Source organism: Apiospora phragmitis, assembly GCF_038363925.1.
Source record: "Apiospora phragmitis strain CBS 135458 chromosome Unknown utg000011l:1.0-3236445.0:1.0-3240683.0, whole genome shotgun sequence".
Taxonomy (NCBI): domain Eukaryota; kingdom Fungi; phylum Ascomycota; class Sordariomycetes; order Amphisphaeriales; family Apiosporaceae; genus Apiospora; species Apiospora phragmitis.
This window is the reverse complement of record NW_027117411.1, coordinates 702,229-728,056: the sequence shown is the minus strand read 5'-3', so window position 1 is coordinate 728,056 and position 25,828 is coordinate 702,229. Positions and strand designations below refer to the sequence as shown.

Sequence of the window (25,828 nt, the reverse complement as noted above, 5' to 3'; positions counted from 1 at the left end):
AAGGAATATATTTATATTTATACAGTGCCGAACTCAGTAGCGCCAGATAGCGAAGAGTATGATATGTTAAGCTTGATCATGTTTCGCAAACGAAGAGCTCGCTTCTAATACCGGGACACACGTACGTTGCCGAGTCGTGCCTATTGAACCGAGGTTTATATGACAGCACCTGGATAATCTGATTAAAATGACAATTGCAAAAACCGTAATTGGCTGTCACGGACTTGCTGGGTCCACTTCGAGGATCTAGGTCCAATCGGCTGAACAAGAACCGGCTTCCCCTAGCGGGAACCTAGACCTACCTGGGTATACTCTCACTTTAAGTCTCGCATCCACTCCTCCCTTCTTGTGCCGTCGTACTTGACAATGCTCAGTGGAATAAATATATTGACCTGCTGGTACCGTCTTCTGCTAAACTCAATGACAATGGAGAGAAGGTCATCAATGGATGCTGGCCCTGCTTATTGTGTACTTACCTAGCAATCGTGTCATTGACCATTGGTAAGGCTGTAAGTTCTGTTCACTGAATATACTCTCTGGTGATAGTGGCCGCGGTGCTAAGGAGATCCAAGGTCGCAGATATCGACCCCTAATCAGTCACCGGTGAGCTAAGATATAAACCAACGTGATGGTAGAAAAAAGTACATACTCCTCTCAACTATTTTTATACTGGCCCTCTGTATGAATGTCACGATTGTGAGGCCACGATAGGTACCTGACCGCATCTCGTCTTCCTCACAGCATGGATTGCCTAGCATTACCTTGCTTCAACCAATCCCCTAAACCTTATAATAATATATTAAAAACATATATCGATCTAATTCGAGGCCTGCCTCCCAAGCTTAGCAGATGCCTGAAAAGTCGGAGGTAGGCTTCGCCAGTAGTTCGCTTATATCTTTATAAGGCTGTAGGCATCACGGATCGACGCTGGAGCAATAATTATACGTTTCGATAAAGCGCCAAGGTTTGGACTTCGACGATCTGTACAGGTGTTGCATCTGGATGGAACCATGTGGCCTCGGTGTCAATGAAACATACACTTTGGCAAGAGGAAATTTGAACAGCATGCCGCGGGTTCCGATAAGAAGTCGGATCGAAGGATACAAAATTCCCAGGTGGGTGAACGTTTAGGTCCGTAGAAGCAGACAGGTCATATTGAGTGATGCCCCACTTCTGCTTCCAGTCGCACGACTGGTGACGATATCGATCGTGTTGGTTGAGATACAGAATGCACTGCACAGTCTGAGAGTAAGTTTTCGAAGTGGGTGTGAAACAGCGTACAGGAAGAAAGAAATAGCGACTGTATTGGCATCAGCTGCGGCAGAGTCCATGGCGCGATCAACCTGCAACCAGGTGATGGTACGGAGTGACTCCAGCAAGTGTGGTCACTTGGTCCGCGCAAGACCGAAGACCCGAATGCCCCCCTTTCTAAGTCTTGGCAGGTGTTTCCATCATTGATGGATATGGCCCTCACTCTAGGGGACGGGCCAACCCATGACCAGTATCAGACAATAATCAAATCTGGCAGTCTTCTTGCAGCTGCTGTCGCCATACTCAATACGTCAGCATCACCAACCACCTAGAGTACGTCGACCATCTTTAGTTGCGGACGAGGCCGTTGTCAATAATTCCGTCGCTGACAAGCGTGCTTGCGTGCCTCGATCATTGGAATACTCTGATACCGCCCTGACGAACAACAGCAAATGTTCTTGGAGCCCAAAACCATTGACAAAACCATTGATCTGGATCGGGGGTCTTCAAAACAATGAGTCCGCTCACCGTTGGGCCCAGCATCGTATCTTCATCTGTGGTAAACCATAGTGTCAGCAATCATGCCTTTCACTATTGACCAGACTATTGGACTGCCCAGGGCCTGGAGATTCGCAGCGTAGATAGTACCACGCCACATCTTATCTCGTTGACCACAGACCCGACAGCGACTGCTGCATTGGCAACGAGGCGAAGAGGTGAAATGGTCGACTACCGAAACTACTGGGCTAAGAAAAAAAGCAAGAAGAGAAAGGAGGGGAAAATTTCGAGGTGACAAGACATAGACAACAAGAGCAGGTGTGACTGATAGGCCTACCTTGGGTACTTTATGAACTTTTGGCTGAGGACGAGACCCATATTGCCGAACCATGACCTCGTCGGGAAGAAATGTGGCAGTGGCTGATGAAGCCACTGCCAAACACCCCTGGAGTGGAAGACCATCAATATAGCATCGTTAATTGGCGAACTGGAGGTTGGAACACAGCTCGTACATATATCAAGTGCGCCTCGGGTGGTCTTAGTGCGTTGTTCCCCTTCAGACGGCTCGCATATGCTTTATTCCACTGTTTCGCAGCCCCTAATACCACAGTGGACGCAAAGTTGCTTCTTCACAAGGAAGTGTGGGATGTGGGCGGCGTGATAGGTAATTGGCAAAGAGCTCGGGCGATTCGGTGGCTACAAGTCCGGAGCAAATGGGCGGCCAAGTAGGAGCCTACGATATCCGCATCCACTCCCGCCGGTCCGCTAATATCTTCCTATCTACATGTAGCTCTGCGGAAGAAGTTCTTGGGGACAATAGATGACGACGGTCTTGCAAGATTTCGTTTATGCAATGCGGGACAGCTGGCAGATCGCCACGTCTTGCAGATTTGGGGGAGGTTTCCATGCTAAGAAGGCTCGGCTTGTTTGTGTATGCGTTGCATCTGTTCGTTTGATAGGTTAGGACGTAATCTACTGCCAATCCTCTCCTGCCTGCCCGCAATACCCCTAGGCCTCACCCTCTCTTTCGAACTGACCCCTGCACCGTAGAGGCAGAGTCGTGTCAGGGTGTCAGGATTATGAGATGATTGAGCTATTAGAATGATTAACCGTGGGGCGAAAGCTCGTCCCATGCTAATATTGTCACAAACTCGGCAATAAGAATCGACTGCGTGCAGACGCTCATAACTTGGCCCCAGGCTGCCAGGTGGTTTACAAGCTTGTGATTTGTGGCACGCATCTTGCTCAATGGGACTGCTACCTCTCATTCCATCCCAATCCTGTTAGAGCTTTAGAGGGGACTATGTTGGGAAGAACTCACTGATCCATTCTGCTTCTATAAACAGTTCCACTGTCATATGTACGTACATACGTGCATTAACCTTATGTGCGTGTGCTGCTGTCCCCCCCCATGACAATATCTGGATGATCCTCCACGAATCAATAAATATCCAAATTTGCTGGAGCCTATTTTGCAGCACACAACACAGCATGCTGCTCCGGACTGATCTTTAAGCGATATCAATTCAGATGGTGCAATGTCATAGAAGGAAACACGATTCTTTTGTCTCGCATTGGTGAGCGCTGAGCCATTGATGTTGTTGCTTGTGCCTGGAGCTACTCGATTTGCTCTAATGAATGACCTTGCCCCGCTGACCGTGTCGTGGTGGAATGCTAGGTCAACAATTTGGGTTGGATTATCTCGAGTCGGACCCTTCCTGACCGCTTCTGTTCTTGTATTTCTGACCACCACTTACTGAACACACCCAAACACACCTCGAGCCGCTTTCTCGTTCGCTATATCTCCTCTCAGCCCGTCTTGCCGACAGCTATAACCCGTTTCCCGTCGTCCCTCAAGCGATTCAAGTACGGGGATGCGCCTCTAGGGCCGCGTCTGCCGTGACGTCAACCGCCCTTTATATACGCTCTGGCCAGCTTGGATCAACCGCTCGATCGCCTTCCTTGTCACTCGCAACACTGGATGCGCAATAGGCTGCGGCCGCAGCTTCAGTATCGCGGTCTAGCCCACTGCTTAAATTGCGCCATCGTCCCCCGACACCAACAAACTCCCCAATAACGCAACCATGGCGGACACAAATCAACTTCAGCCTGCGGCCTCGATTCGGTCGGCTGCCAGCGTACCACCGAGCCCGGGTTTGCCCAAGCAACCTGGCTTCATTCCTTTGGTGACCGTGGTAGATTTCCACCATGCGAGGGGGCCGGAGGTCGAGAAGTGGTTTGGAGTCCCGGAGGGAACAGATCCAGCTGCAGAGTGGGACTGGACGCTGTTGCCCTTCATGGCGTTGAGTGACGGGGCGCATGCGTAAGTGGGAAGATATAGCCATTTACTTGACTTCAGTGCTGATATTTATACGTTGATTTCTTGTAGTACGACCGAGGACTTCTCCTATTTTACCTTGCTCAAACCGGCCACCGAAGACCTGCCTCCGACTTCCCTCTTCGGGATATCCTGCACGCGCCAGATGGATGCGTCGCAGCTTCTCAACCGGCCGCCAGAAGTGACTCGATCAACTGTGCAAAAGGCTGTGGTGGTAATAGCGGACAGCCCACAGTTCTTCGGTATGCTCCGGGAGAGACTGTCGGTGGTTACGAGCGCCTGGTTTGCGCAGCGCGAATTCACCGACTGCGAGATCCTAAGACGCTTCCAGGAAAGCTTGAAAGACGAAAAAGAGCGAGGGCAGCTTAGTGAAGAGGACCGAGATCAGTACCTAGGGATGAGCCTTCGTGAACTAGTACGCGAATTCCGATGGCAAACCCTTGTACTTCTAAAATGTTGCCTGTTGCAGCCCAAGGTGAGTAATCAAGTTTCCGCCAATACTGGCATGTGTGCTGATGGCTTTCACAGATGTTGTTCTTTGGATCCAGGTGCGAACGCCTGTGTATGATGCAGTTCTCTCTTATATCTTTAATTCCGGGTCTGTTGAGGAGCCTGCAGGACTGTGCAGGGCCAGATCTAGACGGATACGAGAAAAGCTTAAGCAAGCCGACGAGTTTGCGGACTAGTGACCGCAATTCGCTGCTTTCATACATGGGGCTACCACTCCAGATCTTTGGGAAGGTAGGATCTCCAATCCTTGTCTAAACGGCTGGCCAGCATTGTTAACTAGAGACAGGGGAGCTTATTCGGCCCATACACGCCTCTCCAACAACTCGATATTCTCGCGGATTTTGGCACGAAGTCGTACATCGTGGGCAGCACGAACTCTCTCCTTCTACAGCAGAAAGACCGCTATAGCGATATTCTCATCAACCTAGACGATGACATAATCAACATTACGTCGACGTCACTTCGCACAGCATTGGTGCTGACTGCGAGTGATCGACGATGGATCGATGTCATCACCCAGGAAGTGAACGACACCTGGGACGAGAAGAACCCTCAACGGCCTAATCATATGGGCTATCGAGGCAGTGAAGAGTACATCCGGCTTCAGTTTGAGGAGTATCTGTTGTCCTTGATTGCATCGGTCAAATACCGCAACTACCTGGCGAAGCATGGCAATGACGCGAAGGTGGTTCTACCCCATGTGGAAGGCGACCCGTCGGTTGATTTTGGCACCGAGTGGGTAGAGTATTGGGCCAAGACTGAGAACTATCGAATGTGGAATGCACACACCGACTCCTTACTCTTTGACATTGTTGAGCCCAAGCATCCTTGTGCTGGTGGTTTGACTATGGAAGATGTTCAGCGGCGCCTCCAACAGCAAGTGCAAGATCTACATCTGGATGAGCGCTTGGCTGCTGGACGCGAAGTTCTGGGTCGTAATGCAGCCGCCGCCCGAGATAAGGCCAGTACTATGTTTAATAGGTTTTATGCCGACATGGAGACGATGCGCGAAGCACAACGCAAACGCGCTGAAGAGACAACAAAGTCTCCCTCTGCCGAGTCAACAAAGAGCCCCGAGTCCCAAGCAAGTGGGAACACTGCTGGTGCTAAGGTGGGTGCTTATGTAGGTAGCTGGGCGTCCTGGGCATCGGAGAAGCGCAAACAAGGCTGGGGCCGTCCAGCCAGCGGCGCCAGTACCTCTGGCGGAGGATGGGGATTCGGGATCCGCAAATCCAAAACGGACTCGAACGGATATTCGTCGCCGCTCAACAGCCCTGGGCCGACGACGCCGGGATTCCCTCCCCCTCGACAAGGGGTGGGTTGGCGTCCAGGGCTCGACCGATACCAACGATAGGGGCGAGTACCAACGACCAGACACGCAGCACAGTTTCAGCGAGAGTCTACTCGACGCGGCCGGGTCGGAAAGCACGACGTCCAGCCCTGTAAGCCCGCGGAAGCCTGAACGGCCGCTGTTGGGCAACGACAGTGCGGCCAAGGGGCCGACGCAAGCAGGAGGCATCGATGAAATCGTTGCCAAAAGTATTGTAAATCTGGATGCTAAAGCAGAAGAGCAGAAGGACAATGTGGATTCCAAGACTGTCGCGCCAGTAGCAGAGAAGAAGAAGAATGAGGTTTCTACGGCAGTCACGCCAGTAATTGAAGAGCAGAAGAAGGACGAGGTGGAGGTTAAGCCTGCCCCACCAGCAGAAGAACAACAGAAGAAGGACGATGTGGAGGTCAAGGCTGTCCCGCCAGCGGAAGAACAGAAGAAAGACGACAAGGAGGTAAAGCCTGCCCCTCCAGTAGAAGAGCAGAAGAAGAATGACGTGGATTCTAAGGCTGTCCCGCCAGTTGAGGAGCAGACGAAGGATGTCAGTGCTATATAACAGCGTATATAATGCCAACATGCGCCCAATTAACAAAAGTTTGAACACGATACTTGCCCTTGGCTACTGATCATCATGAGTTTGTTCGGCAGTTATTTATCATCCAGTTCAAGCCACAAGAAGTAATTTACGTCGTAAAACCTCCTGCTTTGCATAAATAGCAACTGTAACTGCTTACCTTCGCCTCCTCATTGCTCAACCTCAGCACTTCGACCTTTTTAGGGACAGGGATGGCTTGCATTTTCGGTCAGACCTCAAACCCAGGCCTGCTTCAGTGGAAGGTACTACCTCAAATGGGGCTTGACAGAGGCTGCGGCTTGCTCAGAGCAACGCGAGTCCCACTGCTGCTGCCAGCTTTAGTGCGGAACCTCTCGCGAGCCCGAGTTGACATCAAGGCCCTTTCCCCCTATTGATACCCGTCCCTTGAACTCGGCCTCCTTACGTCAGTACTCGTATTCTCTACAGGTACCGGCCTACATAAGACATGGTAAAGCACGACCAAAACCACCGGCCAAGAGGCCAATGGATCAGTACCTTAATACTGCTTATACGGTCGGGTAGCAATCACCAACAAGTGCCATATACAAATGTAATCACTTGCTTGCAGCACCGGCATGTGAATGGGCTGACAGACCTGATGCCTAAATCAGGACAGGTACCTACGATCCTGTATAGATATTGATACATTTGTGACTGGATCGGATCCATCAATCAGGTGTATTAGCTAATGCACCTCCTAAGGTCAAGGAGGCATCAACGAAGGCAAGAGCTCGTCAGGCAGGCGCGGCTCCACTCTACTGATTCGGTCACTGGACCCAATCCTATTTAATACCTCCTACGGTCAATGGGGGTTCCAAGCTTCTTCTTCTTCTCTCATGCTGCTGCACAACTGCTTCTGCTGTGGTGGTGGTGGTAGTTGTTGTTGCGGCCGCGCCTCGGGTAGATCAAGAAGTACTGGAGGCTGCTGGGTGGTTCGCCATCCAGTATTGACGGTCAAAATTTTGGAACCTTTACGAGTCTTTCTCCAAGACTTGCTTTCATTTTTCATTGAGTGCTTGGCTTCGCGCTGGGCCTTGAAGAAGGATGCCAATGCCGTGTGACCGACGATGATCGTGCTGTCAGGTCCGACTTGAGAATGTCAATAGTTTGGACGGTAGAAGGTGAATCTACTCTGTTTGTGGTCAATGTGTCTTCCTCTGGTGCTCTTCCTGCTCCCGTGGCCACTGATTCAGGCTGGTATTGCCCGCGATGTGAAGCTAGTGTGGGACGAATCTACGGTCTACGAGGCTTCAGGCAGCCATCTGCGAAGTGACGAAGGTACGCACGATATATCCATTGCGAGAGAGATCACTGGCCATGACGATGTTTTAGTTTAAAGGCTTGAAATGAGTGCCATATTTGCTTCGCTGTTCACTCGTAGCCCGGAAGTAGGCCTGCCCACCTATCTGTGCCTCCGCCACGCATCCAATGCCTTGAACCTCGGCTTTTTGCGAGAACTACACCAATCTTCAAGTTTCTGGTAATGTTCTCTCATGAGTTTCAAGTACGAATTGACCGTTTCCATGATCAGCCACTCCAGTTCACATCCAACACGTTGAGGGACTGGGCGGAAGAGGTCCGCACAGAAACAGTCTGTACACTCTGATCTTCTTCAAATTTACGACCGGTATTAGATCCATATCATATCAGTATTTGCTTAGTAGTGGTATTGTGGAGGAAAGGAGTCCTTTGAAGATATTGATTTCGTCGACTTAGCACTTCAGGACATTCATTACCTGGCAAACGGGGATCCTCATGACAGCCCGTCACAGGGAACTGGACCAGACAAACAATTTATGCCCTTCAGCCAGAGCTACAAATCTATTAGATTGCTTCCATATCTTGACTTATCATACTGTATCGCCTCTGGAATGCTAATCATACCAACATGATAATGCTTCTAATGGATATCAGAAACCGGTCTTCTGCTTGCTACATGAGAGCATGTACTCCTGTTGGGATGCCACTGCCGAATCAAGCCCTCTCAGGAGCACACCTACATTAGGCCAATATTAAGCAATCAGGAAACATAAGCATTTCCATTACTACTTAATAGGAGGTAGCTCGCTTCATGTTGATCTTGCTGAAAAGCCCACTAGCACTGTAGGGCCAAGTCACCCCCTTCTGGAGGAGTGTGGGGTAAACTCGATCAACAGGGGATCAGCCCACTAAACCCGTAAGCGTGGACCCTGCAAGCGACCCTGCATACGGACATCAGCCGTTGAGCCGTCAGCAACCGTGTCCCGAATTGATGCGATTGAATGACCTCCACCACAGAACCATCTCGGCGCCTCCAAGTCGCGTAACCTGCGACTTCTCAAATGCGAGGAGGACACTCTCACCAAACACCAACACTACAGGCAGCCATGGACGCCCTTTCTCTCTTAGTCCGGGCTGTCGGAGACACACCGGTCCATCTGCTCATTCTCGCCTTTGTCACGCTACTGGTCACGGCATTCTACACAGTTAGTGTCACCCCAAGTATAAATCCAGTTCCACAAATACTAACAGGCAGTCGCCACAGATCTACGCAGTTCTTCACCTCTTCGCACCCAAGCCACGCGCTGTCCTCTCGTCAGAAAAGACGTACAAAACCACCACCCCCGACGGTAAAGTCGTGACACGCCAATTGCCCTGTTGGCACGACCGCTGGCTGGCCGAGCGTCATGCGAGCGAGAACCGCGCGAGCCAAGAAGGCGATGGCACTCTCCTGCCCATCCCGGACACGGGCTCCATTGAACCCGCCGAGATCCGCCTCAGCGTCGTGATACCCGCCTACAACGAAGAGAAGCGTATCCTGCCCGCGCTCGAGGACGCCGTCAAGTACCTGGACGCTCATTTCGGCCGGCAATCCCAGCGCACCGCCGCTGCCGACAATGCCGACAAGGAGAAGAAGAAGGGGTCGCGAGCCCGACCTCGCCGCGCTGGCACCATAGGATTCCGCCAGAGCAGGCGCTCACGGGCTACGAGATCATCATCGTGAACGACGGGTCGCGGGACCGGACCGAGGAGGTAGTGCTGGACTTTGCGCGGCAGCACGAGCTGCACGACGTTCTGCGGCTCGTGACGCTGGAGCGCAACCGCGGCAAGGGCGGCGGCGTGACCCACGGCCTGCGCCACGCGCGCGGCGAGTTCGCCCTCTTCGCCGACGCCGACGGCGCATCCAAGTTCAGCGACCTCGGCAAGCTGATCGAGGGCTGCGAGGACGTGACCGACGCCGGCCACCGCGGCGTGGCCATCGGCAGCCGCGGCCACCTCGTCGGCAGCGAGGCCGTGGTTAAGCGCTCGGCATTGCGCAACTTCCTCATGCGCGGCTTCCACTTCATCCTCATGATCCTGACGCCCCCCGCCACCTCGCGCCTCCGCGACACCCAGTGCGGCTTCAAGCTCTTCTCGCGCGAGGCCCTCCCCCACATCGTCCCCTACATGCACGCCGAGGGCTGGATCTTCGACATCGAGATGCTGATGCTGGCCGAGTCGGCCCCGGCCGTGTCGGTTCTGTCGAGCGACGGTGCTGTTATTGGCAGCAGTCCCGGGATCAAGGTGGCCGAGGTGCCGATTGACTGGCACGAAGTCGACGGGAGCAAGCTGAACGTCATACAGGACAGCATTAGGATGGCTGTCGGCTTGGCTGTTTTGCGTGCGAGCTGGATGATGGGTGTGTATAGACGCCGCCTAACATAGAAAGAAGGAGAAAGCGCGACGGGTAAACAGATATACTGTGCATTTCCCGGGAAAGAAAACCAAGAGGAGTTTGTGTATACTAATGGCTCTGCTACTACATAAAATGGCGAGTTTGCTACAACGTCAGAAGACTGGAACAGGCTTCTCGTGGGCATGTTCCAGGCATGTCAGTGGACAGAGATGAGATCATGGCACAAGAATCGAAGTATACCGGGACAATGCATCAATCATGAAATTCGTCTTCCACGTATAGATTAGTATTATGTACGATGTGGTGATGAACACTCCCCCTCTCTGACATGATATGTACATAACTCCTAAGCGCCTGCCGAACAATGCCCATTGCCTAACAGCAGCGCTGGCTTTCCCAAAATGATATCGACCGCGTAGTAGAGCTTTTCATCATCCCACCACACACACATCACCCCCCCCCCCTCCCAGCTGTTTAGCTAGAAGACGAGGGAATTGGAATTGGGTGGGAGTCTTGGCTCTAAAACAAACATCAGGTCCAAAACGGTATAAACATCCTGTGTCGGCTCGGCATTTAAAGCCAAAATGCTTGGGCGCGACGCGCAAGCGTGCGCCATCTCTGGCATTCATTCATCCTTCTATGAGGCGAATTTTCTAAAGGGAGGAAGGGAGACGCAAGGCTAATTTTGGGGGCAAAGCACAGTTCTGATCTCTAATAAGAAACATGGCCCACTACATCTTCGTTTCTTCTCGTCAACTCGTTATCCGTCACCCGTACGTCACACCATGCATCTGTCTATAACGCCTCGCGGTACATGACGGGGAGGAACACGACGCAGGCGGTCCAGATGATGCTGATGCCCCTCCACAAGTTGACGGGGATGTTCCACAGGCCCCTCTCCTTCCAGTCGATCCAGACGGACAGGAAGGCGACGGTGAAGAAGTGGTACGCGAGGGTGAGCGGGCGCTGGATGAGGCCGCCGAGCATGCCGACGGGCTCGTCAACGACGCCCTTCCTGAAGTAGGCGAAGCAGCCCTTGCGCAGCACCGCCAGGTTCGGGTCGGCGGCGCTGAAAAGGCTGTACAGCGCCATGGCCAGGACATTGATGATGGACGTCAGGCTCTTGCGCTGCCAGTGGAACTTGGCCATGGCCTTGCTGACGGCGGCGCTGTCGCCGAGGTTGGGGATCTCGGACGGGGCCAGGAGCTCCGAGAGGATGAGGACGTCGTTGAGCGCCACCGTCATGCCACCGCCCGTCAGTGGGTGGCGCATGTTCATGGCGTCGCCGAGCACCACGATGCCGGGGTTCATGTCTTGGCGCGACGGAGGGAGCCAAGAGTTGGGCATGCTGCGCGGGATCTTGTCGTCCTTCTCCAGGGCGGCGCGGAAGGAGGGCTGGATCACGGCCGGCAGTTGAGGCAGCACGACGTTAGCCATGTAGCCACGAACGCCGCCCTTGGCGGGCGAGGCGTCGGGGCAGTTCAGGGGCACGTCGATGAGGGCACGAGTCTCGTGGGTGCCAATCTGGTACAGGAGGACGACGGTCTGGTCGCCACAGCAGACGTGGCCGTATCCTTGCTCGGGGAGGGGGCAGTCGATGAGCTCGAGCGCGTAGAACTTGGAGCGAACCTCGGGCGCGCGCCCGACGTATTGCTTGCGGAAGATGGAGGCGTACCCGTCAGCCACAATGGTCAGCTGACCGAAGAAGAAGTCGGGCTTCTTCTTGCCCGTGTCCGGATCTACTGTCCGCGCCTCGACACCGAGGATTTCTTTACCGTGCTCGCCCTTGATGGTGGCGACCGCCTCCGTCTCGACCACGGTGATGTTGGGGTGAGCCAGACAGGCCTTGCGCAATTGATTCACGAAGCGACCGTGGTGGAAAGCGCGGCCTTCGGGCCTCCTTATCCTGTCCCTGTTCGGTTTGCCGTTGGCTGACCCGTTGGCGTGGCCGTTGCCATTGCTTTTGCCGTTGCCATTGGCGTGGCCATTTTGGGTGGCGTCGGACATGAGCACGTAGGAGGCTAGGTGCTCGGCGCCGACCCGGTCGAGCTTGGGGAAAGGGATGACGGCCTCCTCGCCGTAGTTAATGACATTGTAGCCGTAGCAGGGGGCGGCGTCGATTCCCTCGGCGCAGTGGCCCAAACCTAGTTTCCGTAGTGACGCCATGCCGGCGGGCTGCATCAGCTCGCCGACGATCCGGTCCGGCTCCTTCATCCAGCGCTCGAGCAGGAGGACGCTGCGGTTTTGGCTCGCGAGGGCGTGGGCTACGGCGCACCCGAAAACGCCGGCGCCTACCACTACGACATCGGCCTCGTGGTATGTGACGCGGCGCTCCTCGCGCTCGTCTCGGGTCTCGGTTCGTGTCGCCATGGATGCAGCTCGGGCTGTGTGTATGTTGTATGCTTGGAAAGACGGGCAAAGAGCGAAAAGAGATCCCAATCTCGCAAAGGATTGACTGACGGACTGTGGGAGCAAGGGGACTCGTGGGCGAGAAAGGGCGAGGATTAGGAATTGAGGGAGGGTAATATGGAATTAGTGCTTAGTCGAGGTAAGCGTAACTGTTGGTGGTTTGGTTTCGATGCAAGCCAACACGAATATGTAAGTTAAGGTTTTAGGCAGGTTTCCCCCAATTGAATCGAATGCAACACTCAACGTAAATCCGCCGTGGTCTCGACTCGAACTCGACTCGTGTGGGTTGTGGCGTGGCGGTTTCTTTATGGCCTTAATGTCGATGTACTTGTCAGTCTTGTCAACAGAAGCCGTAGCAGTGGCAGCAGCCCATGATAGTGCGATAGTCAATTACGTCTGCTCATAGTCGTTCGATGGGCACTCAATACAATCTCTTCTGCCATCGAACTTCCGGGGTCGACCCCTAAAGTTTGGGTGGGCCTGTTTTCTAGACTGCCAAATTATTGCTTTTTTTCTTTTTCTCTCTCCTTCTCTGCTGCTTCCGTCGTAATCCTAAGCCGTTCAATTGGGTTAAGCCCCCCGCCAACGGGCCCCTGGTCAGGTACCCCTTCCAAGCCCTTAGCTAATAAACAGTCAACGGCTGAACGGGTCAACCGTCGGACATATGAGAAGCGGTCAGCCATAGCCTTCCCGACTCACTCGGGTCCCTCACCTTTGCCTTGATTGTCGTGGCCGAAATACTGCCACCACCCGTCAAGCGACCTTTGTTAGCATGTGATCCTGCTGAGGCGTCATCAATATAATTCCATATAGCGTCGATAATCAGGCCACACGCACTGTAATAGTCTATCCTTCCATGCGAGGCGCCGGAATGGGACTGTTGCTTTGCCCATCACGTCCTGAAACATATTTCGGCAGAGGCCGTGCTAGTGGTACTTACACTTTGGATGACAGCCCACCCAACGATGAGTAAAAATTCACCTCCGGCTACTAGCACAGAGTAGCACTCGAGGTACACGAGTATACCTACCTACGATACTCTTGACAATCAGCTGCAGGCTACGTAAGTACGTGATATCTATAGTTTGGCAGTGCTACATTAATAGATACACAACATCTAAAACGTCATCCCCCAACGGCTACCTGCCGGATCGGGAGATCCTTATATGTCGGGCCTGGGGTCTTGGTCATCACTTCGGCTTTCGAATAATGCGATTTGCCGGCCTCCATCTTGGCCACAGCGTCGCTCATTATGCTCAGGCATTCTTGTTGGATCTTGGCGCCTTGCCGAATCTGCAGGGCCCGGCGCTTTTTGATGTCTTCAATTCCGGCTTCTAGAATGTCATGCATCAAACAGACGCGGTCCGATGCCTCCCATTTTCTCATGTGCCTCCGGGTTTCTTTGAGCAACGACAATGCACGTACATCTGCCGAGCAAGGACTAGAGGGCAGCGATTCAACCACCCATTGGAGCCCGTCCACATCCATCAAGTGATAATACGCCATCAGCAATGCCCTCAGACTCTGCGTCGTGAAGCAAGGGTTCGTCGTCCCTTTCTTCTGCATAGCAAGTCGGCAAAGGGACACGGCTTGGGCATCGCGCCCCGACTGGGCCGCAATGACGGCAGCATGTGTCAAGACCGAGGGATCAATGAGTATGCCCGCTGACTCGAAACGGACAGTCATGGTTTTGAGCCGATCCATTATCTCCTCGTATTTGCCTCGGAAGGAATCCAATTGAGCCTTGATGTAAAGCCCAACAGCAGTACCGACGTCGTGGCCTTTTTGCGACGCATTGGTGATGAGCTGCATCGTCTTCCCAAAGTTATTTGTCTTCCGTTTGAGGGACGCAATAACGGCAATGCGAAAGCAATTCGGACACCATGCCATCCCGTACTGCAGAGCACGTTGGTAGATAAACACGGCCATGTTCGGGCGACCACCCTGCAGCTCTTCTTGCATTGCAGCAAAGACCTGCCTGTTGTTGGCAGATCTCCCGTAGTAAGGTTTCCGGCTTAGAGAAAGCCTCAGAGATCGAACTCGTTGGCGAGCAGGCCTTCCAGTATAATTGCCGTCCATCAAAGCTGCATTGTGCATCATGTTTTGCGTCACATCGTCAACACAAGTAGCTTGAAGCTTCCTCATTTCAGAAAATAGCCTTCGCAGTTGACGGAATGGCAGTTTCCACTTCAGTCGGCAGTTTCGAAGAACACCATTGACGAAACTTGGTGACAGGGCAAATCCGCTCGAACTGCAAAACTGAAGCCAGCGGATAAGTCCAGGGGCATCATGGAATTCCCCATACGAGTTGGCCACCAAAGACACCATGAATGGGTGCAGTCGCATGCGCATTTCTTGCATAAAATACTGAACAAACTGCTCGACCTCGGCAATCGGATGATCTTGCGCAAAGACCTTCAATATGCGAATAAAAGATTGCTCGTGCGCTTCCTTTTGCGCCGCCTGGTATGGTTTCATCTTGGCAAATTCGCTCAAAACGCCATCCCAGTCCCCTGCTTGAGCCTTAGCTAGAGCAAAATAGCCCATTAACCCGACGTCCCGGGTCATCGCGGGAGCGATCATAACGATCTCGTTGCGATAATGATGCGCCGCTTCATTGTCACCCGACATCACCGAGAACTCGACCATAACCTTGTAAAGATATTGCGGATACGCTACTTGGTCGAGTAGCCCCTCTCTTAACATCTGGTTGAACAGGGTTTGCGACATTTTGAGATCCCTCTGGCGAGGCCAATGGGCTTGCAGTATCCTCATGAGCCAGGAAGTCTTCAAGGGCTGGTTACTGGTGCGACACAGACTTGCCAGAGCACGTACGACCGCACTAGCCCGGGCGCCCGCCATATACTCCATAGACGTCACAACCATTTCCACTATGTCGCTGAAGCACTGCTCGTCCGGACGACATTTCGAAAAGTTGACCCTGAATAGCTGCAGGACGGATTTGTGGTCGCGATATTCGAAGAGAGCTGATATGATCATGGCTGTAAACTCGGTAGCATCTGCTAGTTGAGGCAAGACACGTCCATAAATCTCGCGAACATACTGGGGCTGGTTGAAGGCCAAAACACGTTCAATCAAGATTTTACCCAAAGGAGGTAACTCTGGGGAGAGCATGACGACATCGTCGTCGAAATGCGGCGTGAACAGCTGTAAAGATAGCCGCAGCATATTCAGTGCCTTGGCTCGCTCGCGCGGGTCCGACGCCAGATCAGCGGAAGGCAGCGCTGATTCGATGACGGGTATAGGATTATGTGCCCAATATTGCTTCATACCAAGCCGGCCTGACTGAATACTGGCAGCAAGTATTCTTTGTGCACCATCCCATCGGTTTTTTTCTTGGCAGTACTTGCACAGCGCTATAGAAAGATCACACCACCGGTCTCCAAGTTGCGCGGGTAAGGTCTTGCTTTCCACCTGCTGCAGAATATCGGCAATGATCCTATCCAAGCTATTTTCATCCTTTTCTAACGAGTCCAAAGTGCTGTTCAAAAGGAGAGCCGGGTCTGGTTTGGGCAATTCTTCGTTCTGAGGTGAGGACCGGCGCACCCAGCCGCCACTGTCCCTCCCTACAGGCACGTCGAGGGAGGTGCTCAGCGACGGCAGTTTGCGTGGCGGTTCAACCGAGTATCGTGGAAGACCTGCATCTCGTCCAGACCCCTGTCGCGTAGCTGTCTCCGTTGACGTGGTCCCTTGCGGTTCGTCGGCCTCGGATTGTGACGAAGTCTGCGGTGAAGATTGCCCCGGGATGCCCCTGCAGAATATGAGCCGGCCTCCAAGCGCGGCTCCTCCAGGCTCGAGAAATGATCTGGGCGATAGTGCCAATGCAGGTCGTCGCCGTGTAAGTACCACGGGATCGCCGACGGGTAATGCAATAGCGTCGGCGGTGCCGTGGTAGAGCCTCGAGGACTTGAGCTTCTTCTTGTTCTCGATCGCGGTTCGCAGTGTGCTGATCCGTCGCCGCCTATCGTCCACGATCAAACCAATCGCACAGGACGTGCCTAGGGCCAGGCCTCTGAGTGCATGTATCGCGGCCTTTGAAGGCACGGGTAAGGGCGGAGACATAGTAGTAACGCATGGGTCGGAGCCATGTCGAGCTCGAATGTTAGTTAGCGGCCATCTGTATTAAAACAAATGAAAATGGCGTTCCGGATCGAAAGGTATGTGTCGGTTTTACAGTCGATAGTCGTCGTGGACAGTCGTACGACGGAAAGCTAACTTTGCGGGCTCTTGGAAGCTCCCTGGGAAGCTCCCTGGGGTCAATTGACCGGGCGGCCGGGGCTGGAATTGGGAAGTCGGTCACAAGCGCTGGATCAACTTATTACCGCCTATCTTAGTGGGACCGCTGGCGCTGGGCTGTTAGGTAACACCACTATTACTTACAGAGTTGGTGAAGCAAACTTTCATCACTTTAGTTAATCAATGGAACGGCATTCCTGTAGGAATTGCCAATAATTTTTTGGGATATTTGCCAGCGATTATTGGGGAGCTTGCCAAAAGCCGCTGGTTGTAGATTCGAGATTGGTGTTTGTGTGTGTGTGTGTGTGTGTGTGCCTGTCTACCCGCTCATGATCTATCTTGTTCTTCATCCCCACCTAAACCCTCGTCTATGGATTTCCAAACGCCCTGCAAATGCTGTTTCAATATAGTACATGTTTGGTACATTCGTCTAGGGCTCTATTCTTTCAACATCAATTGTCCGTCGCTCATTGCAGAGATGCTTCCGCTCCCTCCGGAGGCATCCAAACCTCCAATTGACGCAGAATGCTTTGATACAAAAAGAACATGCATCCGCTTTGTACACTGGTCCAGACACCGCGTGGGCCAACGCCCCTGAACCAGCCGCCAATGCCTTCTGTTTTGTAGATCATCCTGAGGCCCTTGAACACCGATGAAGTGTCTAGAGTGGTGGCGCCTGGTCGAGGGAAATGGGTTGACGGGGAAGACGTGGAGATAAGCCTGTGCTGCTCATGAGATGGCGGCGCTGCCTTGGGGTGCGTAGGTTTCGCCGCAGACTTTGACTCGGCCGGTGCGCGCTCTTTCGCAGCGGGAGGCGGCGCAGGTTCTATCTGAGTTTGCAACCGTGTTTTCACCACGTCCAGAGGACATGTTATCACGCCAGCAAGTCCTCCACCCGCAGAACCGGTCAATAATTCCAGCGGCGTACCGATCTCACGGCTTCGCTTCCATTGACGGGCCCAGCTCTGAAACTGCTCGTAGAACATGAACTGCAAAGCGGAAAATGGCAGATCGCGATATAGCGTCGCCCCGTATCCGTGGAACAGCGTACTAGGCCCTTCGGCTCGAACAATGGTTTTGACGGCATCGAAAGTTGACTTGTAGTTATACCCCGATTTAAAGTAAGGATTGTTATGCCGTCCTTGTAGTTGCAAACGGGTCTTCAGAACTTCAGACGGCACATAAACGATGGATGCAGCGAAATCACCAATGGCACCTGTGTTATCTTGTGTGAGCAATCTTTCTGCGTGAGTTGTTGGAGAGAATCCATACCGGCTGTGAGGTATGCGATGTGAGGCTGGATATTATAGTCCAACATGATCCGCTTGCTCCACTCGTATGAACCAAAAAAGAGAACTGTTCCTGGAAAAGATCCCAGCATCGCGGGTAGCCATCCGCCGTACAGTCCTCGCCGTATGCCTTCTTGGCGCCATATTGTGTAGTATGAAGACCCGAGAGACGAATATTTCGGTGGGAAATGGGGGTCGCCTTGTTGTCGTGTCTTGACGGTATCGAGCGAGTGCATCATCATGTCTCCCGTGGTACCTCCTAATCCTCCAGCCAACATATTCTGTGTGCACGCGACGAGTCAGTCGATATAGGGGGCAGCTGGACAGAGCATACGGCTGCAACTAACCTGGAACAGAGGCGAGCGCCTCTCCCATTCCCCATCTTTGGGCGCCATGTTCGTATTTACAGGCTGCGGTCCGGCTATGAAGTCCGAGGAATTCGACGAGAAGATGGAATGCGCAGAATGTCCATTGTTTGCAGAAGTAGAGGGCGAAAGGGCGACGGATCCGAACGAATCAGACTGCGGAGCAGTTGTGGAAGTGCTCCGAAAATCGTCCAGGGGCATTGCCCTCTAAATCAGAATGGTATTCCCACCGGCGCCGAAAGACAAAACGTGAAGGGAGGCTGTTGGAAGGGGGCTGATGACGAGAACCCTTTGGATACTGCGAATTTACTTTCCCTATCCCAGGCCTCCGGGGGTCCAATTGGCAATTTTTGACGTGATCGGTCTTCGGATAAGGCCAACAAGGGCCCACCCGCGGCCGAAAAGGGCACGTGCACGGGATGATCTCGCACGTTTAACCTGCAGTGTTGGCTTGGTAGCTGTCTTATCAGATGGAGGCCTCTACCATACTTAACTGTCCAACATTTGAGAACAGTTATGTTTAAAATGGAAATCACATAGGTATATAGTCACATCTTGTTAGGTAAGATGTATTAGAAATATGCCCAACCAGTGCCTGTCCTCCTCATCCATTCCACTACTTCCAATGCGGTTCAATTTCAATGGTGCATAGTCTGAGTGAGTAGGTTAGGTAGGTAGGTAGAGATACATGTAGTTATTGGTATCATGCATGAAATGCATGCCAAGGACATTGGCTGTGGTACATACATAGTATACAGACAGTACAGTAGAAGTAGGTAGAAGTAGGTAGGAGGTAGGCTTGGCCTTCATGAGCCGTATCTGATTTTCTGCGCATACTCTTCCCAGTTCACCCTGCCAACCCTGCGCGGCGGCCAGACGATATGTGTGACCTTGCCGATGATCAAGCCCGTGGCAATTGGCCCGTACGTATTGCTGTCCATTGTGGCGTCTCCGTCGCCTTCGACCCATACGTGGCCCGGCGGCACTTGCACAGTGGCCGTCGGATACGGGGATTTGGTCCTGATAATATCGCCTTCCAACCCAATGACCCTCTTGATCGCCCTGGTTTCTGGGTCGAAGGGAGTCCTATGGAAGCACAACAATGAGGTTGGTCAGCAAACTGCCTTTCTGGGCGTGTTGAATGATGAACAATAAATCGGTCTTTGGAGAAGAGGCTATCATCACCTACCAGAATATCACGATCATGCCCCTGGCCAGCTTGGTCTGCGCATTGTACTTCCGCGTCCACACCCAATCCCGTGTCAGCGACCGGTCCTTGTCCGGGTTCAGGAACGGGTACATGGATGACCCGGTAATCCTCATCACCTCAAAGAAGTTCTCATTGGCCATTACCACGACGGGCACCCATGATGCAAAGACAAAGAGATACCAGCCGAAGTAGCCGAACTGACGAACCCGCGGGTTAGGCCGGAAATGGAACCATTTTGACTTGGCCGGTGGGAAGCTGGGTTTATTGATGAGACGGGCCCATGTAGGCCTCATTGCTACAGCCTGGAATCGTTTTCGGCTCACTAATTGTTGTGTTGATGCAAGCCACTGCTCAATTGACTGACTTCACGCATAGGAGACTGGTGAAGACGAATAATTTGAATTTGTACGGCCTGGAGCACAGAGCTTCCGCACCCCCACTAAAACACCGGGCATCCCACTGGAAGTGTCAAGAGTCAAGACACACAAGTATGTCTGCATCATCACGCAATTTCCGTATGGTGCTTTAGAGGTGCAGGCTTCTATCATTAATTGACCAATGGTCCAGAGTTCAAGCCTGACATTAGTCTTATGTAGGCCTTTTGGATTTATAAGCCATTCTTGTGAGGAGTCAATTTGTAATCGTCTATACGGCACAGCACAGGCATGTAGTATAAGTAAGACTGTACTGGTGGAAGACCGCCTTATGAACCGAAAGACCACCGAGATATCAAAATAGTATAGTACACAGTCTTCATTGGTATAAATTAGAGCCCTCGGACATATATACTTAGCATACTTCGTATCTGCCCATCCATTTCATCTGTGCCAATGGCCCCTATCCGCGTAGCCCTAGTCGGCCTCTCCGCCAACGCCGCCGCCGGCTGGGCCGCCAAGGCGCACCTCCCGTACCTCCTCTCCGCCGAGGGCCGGGCCCGCTACACCATCGTCGTCCTGTGCAACACAACGACCGCAGCGGCCGAGCGCGCCATCGTGCACTTCGGCCGCGGACCCGGACATCGAGCTGGTCGTCGTCTCCACCCGCGTCGACCAGCACTACAACGCCGTCCTGCCCTCGCTGCAGGCGGGCAAGGACGCCTTCGTCGAGTGGCCGCTGGCCGAGAACGCGGGTCGCGCGGTCGAGCTGGCGCGCGTGGCCGCCGAGAGGGGGTCCCGCACCGTCGTGGGCCTGCAGGCCCGGTTCGCCCCGTCCATCGTGGCGCTGCGCGGGATCCTAGCCGGCGGCGACTCCGGGCGCTCTCGCATCGGCAAGGTGCTGAGCAGCGAAGTGCACGCCGCGGGCGGCACCATGGACCGGGCCACGCTGCCACCCTTTATGAGGTACTTCGCTCAACGGGATATCGGCGGGAATCCTTTCACCATTGGGTTCGGCCACTGTGAGCAGCTAAACTTCTAGTTCTCGTTACTTCCAGACCCTCTCTCCCTCTTTTCTTTCCGGAGAGTGATTTACGTCTATCGGTTTGAGGGTGCTAACGTTTGGACCACCAGTGTTCGACTTTGTCCAGTTCGTGCTAGGCGATCTACACAATTCTCAGTCGCGCCTGTAGTTAATGCGTCCCGATGTGGAGGTCAAAGATACTGTCTCCGGGGAGATGCTCGAGGCCATCAAGTCCAACGTGCCGGACCTCATCCACGTGACCGGTGCACTGCCCGAGTCGGACCATGTGTCCAACGGCGCCACCCTGCACCTACGATATCGACGCGGGCAGCCCTTCAAGGACGAGCCTCCCATAGTGTGGACGATCAACGGCGAGAAGGGCGAGATACGGTTCATAGCCCATGGCGGCCCAGGGGTGAATGTAACCTCGAAAGAGAATGCGCCTGTGATTGAAGTGCACGATTTCGCCACCGATGAAGTCGAACAGATCGAATACGACCATGGCCCGCGATGTGACATCGATCTCCCCGCGAGAAATGTTGGTTCTGTTTATGAGGCTTTCGCTGCTCAAGACAAAAGCCATTACGCCACTTTTGACCATGCCGTGAAAAGGCACTCTCAACTTGACAAGATGCTGCTTGACTATGACAAGTCTCGGTCTTAGTCTGTATGACATTATGGCAGTCCATGTGCATTTATTTGGGATACCAGTTTCCTGGGCTGCGTGGGGAGATTGATTAGATTATTGAATGAATAAATTATGCCCGCCCTCCGAATATAGAGTATCCAGTTCGGTGTAATACAGCACGCAGACCACCTTGCATATCCTCGACTCGATACCCTAATCGTAATCACTTGAGACCAATTCTTTAGTTGACTCCTGTACCCAGGTAAGATCTAAGCATATATGGGCTTCCTTTTAGGCCTTTGCTGTCTTATTCGCAGCCGCCATCTATCAATCATTAGCTTTGGGCTACGTCAATCATCTGGCGATGCATACCTTGGATATCAGACTGCGACCGATAGTGATGGTCTCATCCATGCCTTGTTGGCGTTGCCAGAACCTAAAGAAGACTTAGATTAGGGGTCACAAGAACAAGGAGAAAGAGAGAAAGAAAAAAAAAAAAAGAGGAAACCGAGTGTGTCGACATACGCTTCTTCGGGAGTTCCGTGGCCTCGAAGGGAAGCCTGGCGCGCCTCTTCCTCTAGAGCGGCCCTAGTGATTTTCTCACCAGTTGGGATGTCAGGCAAAGGTTTCGTCTCTACGGCATTGTCCAAGGTCTCTGCCAGGATGTTTTTACGCATCTGGTAGCGCTCTGCACGTTCCTTGTGCAGTCCGGGGCTATGCATTTGCTTCAGTCCGTACCGAACCGCAAACTGGACAGCAAGATAAAGATGCTCGGAGCAAAGAACGGTGAGCAGAAGTGCCCATGCCGAGATGCTCGATGGCTCACCACGAGGTCCATTCGAGTCACCGCTGAACATGAAGACGATAGCCGAGCTGATCAAGCTTCCAAACCACGATAAGAAGCCGAGGGCATTGAGCCAGGGGCCAATAGAGTCGGCTCTCCAAGGGATGGGTCGTTGGCTACTAATGGCAATCTTCATCGCATCAGAGCGTAATTCCACCCAGTTGTTGATGAGAAACGATACGGGAGCAAGTGGCCAGATGGCTGAGAAAAGGGATAGATATCCTAAGTTCATGTTAAAGAAAGCTCAGTTTGGGGGAGTGAAACGACCTACCAAATTGCACAACCATCTCCCTATAGTCCGTAGCGACGTCATACACGTCTAGTTCGGCCTCGTTGCGAACCCTTGCTAAGAATGCAGCTTCTTCAGGAGCGTCGGCTGGAACAACATCGCCTTTCTCATTCTTGTGAGCAAATTCGGTCTGTACCTCCTTGACCTTCTTGAAGACCTTGCGCTTCACAATGGGAGCCACAGCTTCAAGGGCAAAATTGACGATCTGAGCCGTCACAGTAAAGTATATGATCTGCGTTCTAAGCCTGTCGGGGTTGATTTGGAAGCTTTGCGTCGTAAGCTTCTCGCTCGAAGATATCTTCTCAGCTGTAACCTTGAACACGTCAAGGTATGGGACCAGAAGGTTGCCAAACGGCATGTACACAAAAGCGGACAAGAATAGGGGAGTGTAGGAAGTGATGAAGTTCACCACGAAAATCTTTTGCGTCAACGCCGCTTCATGAGCTACGACATTGTTAGCTCGCTAATACCAGTCAGCCTTGGGGTATATCTTTCTTACCATCATGGGTTTCGTAGTTCTCCGCTTCTGTCAACCGCTCGGCAAGATTACCGAGAATGGTTGACAATGTGGGAACCAACCCTGTCAGAATGATTGTAGGGAGGAATGTCTGATCATCCTTTAGCATCTTATACACATGCCTCATGTTGTGTCAATATTTGCTTACCAGGTAGGACTTGAGGGGACCGTTATAAATTTCACCAATGAAGATTTCGACGGAGAAGCAGAAGAGGTATAGAGCGCCCAGAATCAGTAAACAGACGAAAGCAAATGGCACCTGCAATAACTGAGTCTGGAGCCTCTTCTTGGCCGAGTAGACCTTGACAGCCTCGCCGGTCATTGGATCTGCAGCTTCATGGTCCCACTGGAACTCGGTACGGGGAAGCTGGATGCGAGAGACCCCTCTTACACCCCACTGCACAGCTAGGTCCTGTTCCTTTTTCTTCCAATACTCGAAGAAGACAACAGACCAGAGAGAATTGACAAGAGCATATAACCAAGAGTACTGCCCGAGGATCAACCAGGAAGCAAAGCCGAATGCTGCCGGGAAGACAAGGAAGCTAAAGTACGACTGAAGGAATGCAAAGTAGAAGGCAACCTTCTCGCCGAACTGGTTGCGAATCTGGTCGACATCTTCCTCGTTCAGCACATATTTACTGCTCCACTGCTTGATCCATTTCCGGTTGAAAGCATGATTGTGCAGAGGAAGATGGATTCGACGTATTTCCATTGTCCAGTCTCTGGCGTAATACCCGCACCACCCTCGTTCTTCGGGCTGGTGAGGAGGAGGTACACTAATCGGAGTCGCTCGGCGTCCACAATGGGATCTTCTTCGAATATCTTGTCGACATCCTTTTCGGGGGTCTTGATTCGGACTCCGTAGAGCCAATCTTGAACGCGTTCGCGGTAAATCCTGGACTTCAGGTATTTTTCCGATGCCACCTTGACGAAGACCAGGACGGAGGTGTGGTCGACGCCGCGGCGAACCTCTGATGCGAGTCCGGCTTTGGTGAGGGCTTCGATCAGCTGGGTGAATCCAGCCTCAGCTTCAACCAATGCTATAGAAAGGGGAGGCTATTAGTTGTGAACCGTGATCCGGCAGATATGTGTCGTGGACTTACCATCCGAAGAAATTTTGTAGTTGATAACGAAGTCGACACTGTGGAACAGCACATGATCAGCCAATGTTTCTCTACTAGAGATTTTAGATCTAGCTCACTTCATGTTGGTCCTCAACTCGGGCGGGTTGCCATCAGCGGCATACAATGTGCGCAGGCTCGCCATGGTTGCAGATCTTGGCGGGGTTGTCGAGGGGAACCTGATGTACGTCGACGATGTGTCGAAGGTTGACTTGAGAAAGAAGAGGGAAAGGGAAGCTCAAAAAGAAGAGAACCTGATCCCAAGACAAGGAGTCAACTACGACAATGTAATGTGTTAGGCTGTCAGTCCCCAGTAGGTCGACTTAAATCATGTTTTGAGCTTGGCTTTCGGGTCTAGATCCAGGAATTTGGCGAGAGCTGAGATGTCGATCAACGTCATGCCGCAGAACGCCAGCCAAGGAGTTGGGATGTGGGATGTGACGATGACACCCTTAGTCTCAGGTCCGTGCAGCCCCTGCCAGTCGCGATCTTGCAGACTTGCACTTGCAGGGGGCTAGTTTCGCTGGACCTGCAGCCACGCCCCTCTAGAAGTTGTGGCATCACGAATGTCGTCGTTTCAATTGATGGTCTTCGTCACTGCGTCACCTGAGCTGGCCGTTTATCATTGCTTTGTTGAACAACAAACAAATGGTCATGCGGCGCACATATACGTACATCCAGTATAATAACACCTAGTAAACTCGATAAGGGGGCTGTCAGGACTACCGGTTGTGGTCATGCCTGCTAACAACAAGACAAAAGCATCGACTATCGCTGAAGATATCTGCCAATCAACACTGGGCTCATTGCTAGATAATAATATGAAATGCCATCATTTCTAACTTGGTAGGAATGGAACTGGGTAGGTTGAGGTTAGGAGCTCTCTTCGAATAATGGCTATTTTGATCAAACCTGTCTTCCTTAATTGCCTTGATGCATCTCGGTTGCCTACACCTAACGCTTAACTACGATCCATTTTGTATGTAGAGTCAATAGATGCCCCTGAAGCCCCACCACATTAGAAGGAAGGTCCTAGGTTACATATGTTAGTAATCTCAAGAGTTGTGCCTGCGTCTTGTTAGTTGATTGGATGATGCAACTTCCCCAGGCTTTTGTCAAGGGTATTTATTCATCAATGTCGGATCTCGACTGGAGTGTTGACCTTCTCTCTATTTCATTCACCTGCATTAGAAATTACAATTGTCATACTCCTGTCATACTCTGCTCAACTCACCGATGCCCATGAGCGTTTTGGACCCGCATTGCTTTTGCCAGATATTTATGGTATCACGTAGCACCTCAGGCTTCTTCTTACCCCTACTGT

The 25,828-nt window shown here is 52.5% G+C and overlaps 9 protein-coding genes across 9 annotated transcripts; 3 read left to right on the top strand and 6 right to left on the bottom strand.

Moving 5' to 3' along the window:
* Nucleotides 1-3,833: 3,833 nt before the first annotated feature.
* Nucleotides 3,834-6,483, top strand: PG994_013056 (cytoplasm protein; the record flags this gene model as incomplete). The annotated part of the gene is made up of 4 exons (XM_066864465.1): nucleotides 3,834-4,072; nucleotides 4,139-4,562; nucleotides 4,884-5,720; nucleotides 5,779-6,483. The coding sequence occupies 4 exons, from the start codon at nucleotides 3,834-3,836 to the stop codon at nucleotides 6,481-6,483; spliced, it is 2,205 nt and encodes a 734-aa protein (XP_066709426.1).
* An 841-nt stretch (nucleotides 6,484-7,324) lies between these two features.
* Nucleotides 7,325-7,841, bottom strand: PG994_013055 (uncharacterized protein; the record flags this gene model as incomplete). Its single annotated transcript, XM_066864464.1, has 2 exons — nucleotides 7,325-7,611; nucleotides 7,805-7,841. 2 exons carry the CDS (start codon nucleotides 7,839-7,841, stop codon nucleotides 7,325-7,327), a joined length of 324 nt encoding a protein of 107 aa, XP_066709425.1.
* Nucleotides 7,842-8,888: 1,047 nt separating this feature from the next.
* PG994_013054 (uncharacterized protein) lies at nucleotides 8,889-10,206 on the top strand (the record flags this gene model as incomplete). The annotated part of the gene is made up of 3 exons (XM_066864463.1): nucleotides 8,889-8,987; nucleotides 9,038-9,345; nucleotides 9,459-10,206. The coding sequence occupies 3 exons, from the start codon at nucleotides 8,889-8,891 to the stop codon at nucleotides 10,204-10,206; spliced, it is 1,155 nt and encodes a 384-aa protein (XP_066709424.1).
* A 766-nt stretch (nucleotides 10,207-10,972) lies between these two features.
* PG994_013053 (squalene monooxygenase) lies at nucleotides 10,973-12,547 on the bottom strand (the record flags this gene model as incomplete). The annotated part of the gene is made up of 1 exon (XM_066864462.1): nucleotides 10,973-12,547. One exon carries the CDS (start codon nucleotides 12,545-12,547, stop codon nucleotides 10,973-10,975), a length of 1,575 nt encoding a protein of 524 aa, XP_066709423.1.
* A 1,164-nt stretch (nucleotides 12,548-13,711) lies between these two features.
* PG994_013052 (uncharacterized protein) lies at nucleotides 13,712-16,669 on the bottom strand (the record flags this gene model as incomplete). Its single annotated transcript, XM_066864461.1, has 1 exon — nucleotides 13,712-16,669. One exon carries the CDS (start codon nucleotides 16,667-16,669, stop codon nucleotides 13,712-13,714), a length of 2,958 nt encoding a protein of 985 aa, XP_066709422.1.
* A 641-nt stretch (nucleotides 16,670-17,310) lies between these two features.
* On the bottom strand, nucleotides 17,311-18,527 carry PG994_013051 (mitochondrial carrier; the record flags this gene model as incomplete). The annotated part of the gene is made up of 3 exons (XM_066864460.1): nucleotides 17,311-18,059; nucleotides 18,116-18,413; nucleotides 18,480-18,527. 3 exons carry the CDS (start codon nucleotides 18,525-18,527, stop codon nucleotides 17,311-17,313), a joined length of 1,095 nt encoding a protein of 364 aa, XP_066709421.1.
* A 776-nt stretch (nucleotides 18,528-19,303) lies between these two features.
* Nucleotides 19,304-20,000, bottom strand: PG994_013050 (uncharacterized protein; the record flags this gene model as incomplete). Its single annotated transcript, XM_066864459.1, has 2 exons — nucleotides 19,304-19,583; nucleotides 19,687-20,000. The coding sequence occupies 2 exons, from the start codon at nucleotides 19,998-20,000 to the stop codon at nucleotides 19,304-19,306; spliced, it is 594 nt and encodes a 197-aa protein (XP_066709420.1).
* A 537-nt stretch (nucleotides 20,001-20,537) lies between these two features.
* On the top strand, nucleotides 20,538-21,769 carry PG994_013049 (oxidoreductase family protein; the record flags this gene model as incomplete). Its single annotated transcript, XM_066864458.1, has 4 exons — nucleotides 20,538-20,699; nucleotides 20,731-21,103; nucleotides 21,216-21,235; nucleotides 21,296-21,769. The coding sequence occupies 4 exons, from the start codon at nucleotides 20,538-20,540 to the stop codon at nucleotides 21,767-21,769; spliced, it is 1,029 nt and encodes a 342-aa protein (XP_066709419.1).
* Nucleotides 21,770-22,024: 255 nt separating this feature from the next.
* On the bottom strand, nucleotides 22,025-24,649 carry PG994_013048 (uncharacterized protein; the record flags this gene model as incomplete). Its single annotated transcript, XM_066864457.1, has 9 exons — nucleotides 22,025-22,057; nucleotides 22,106-22,169; nucleotides 22,259-22,799; nucleotides 22,849-23,310; nucleotides 23,366-23,474; nucleotides 23,532-23,975; nucleotides 24,023-24,423; nucleotides 24,487-24,524; nucleotides 24,585-24,649. The coding sequence occupies 9 exons, from the start codon at nucleotides 24,647-24,649 to the stop codon at nucleotides 22,025-22,027; spliced, it is 2,157 nt and encodes a 718-aa protein (XP_066709418.1).
* Nucleotides 24,650-25,828: the final 1,179 nt, after the last annotated feature.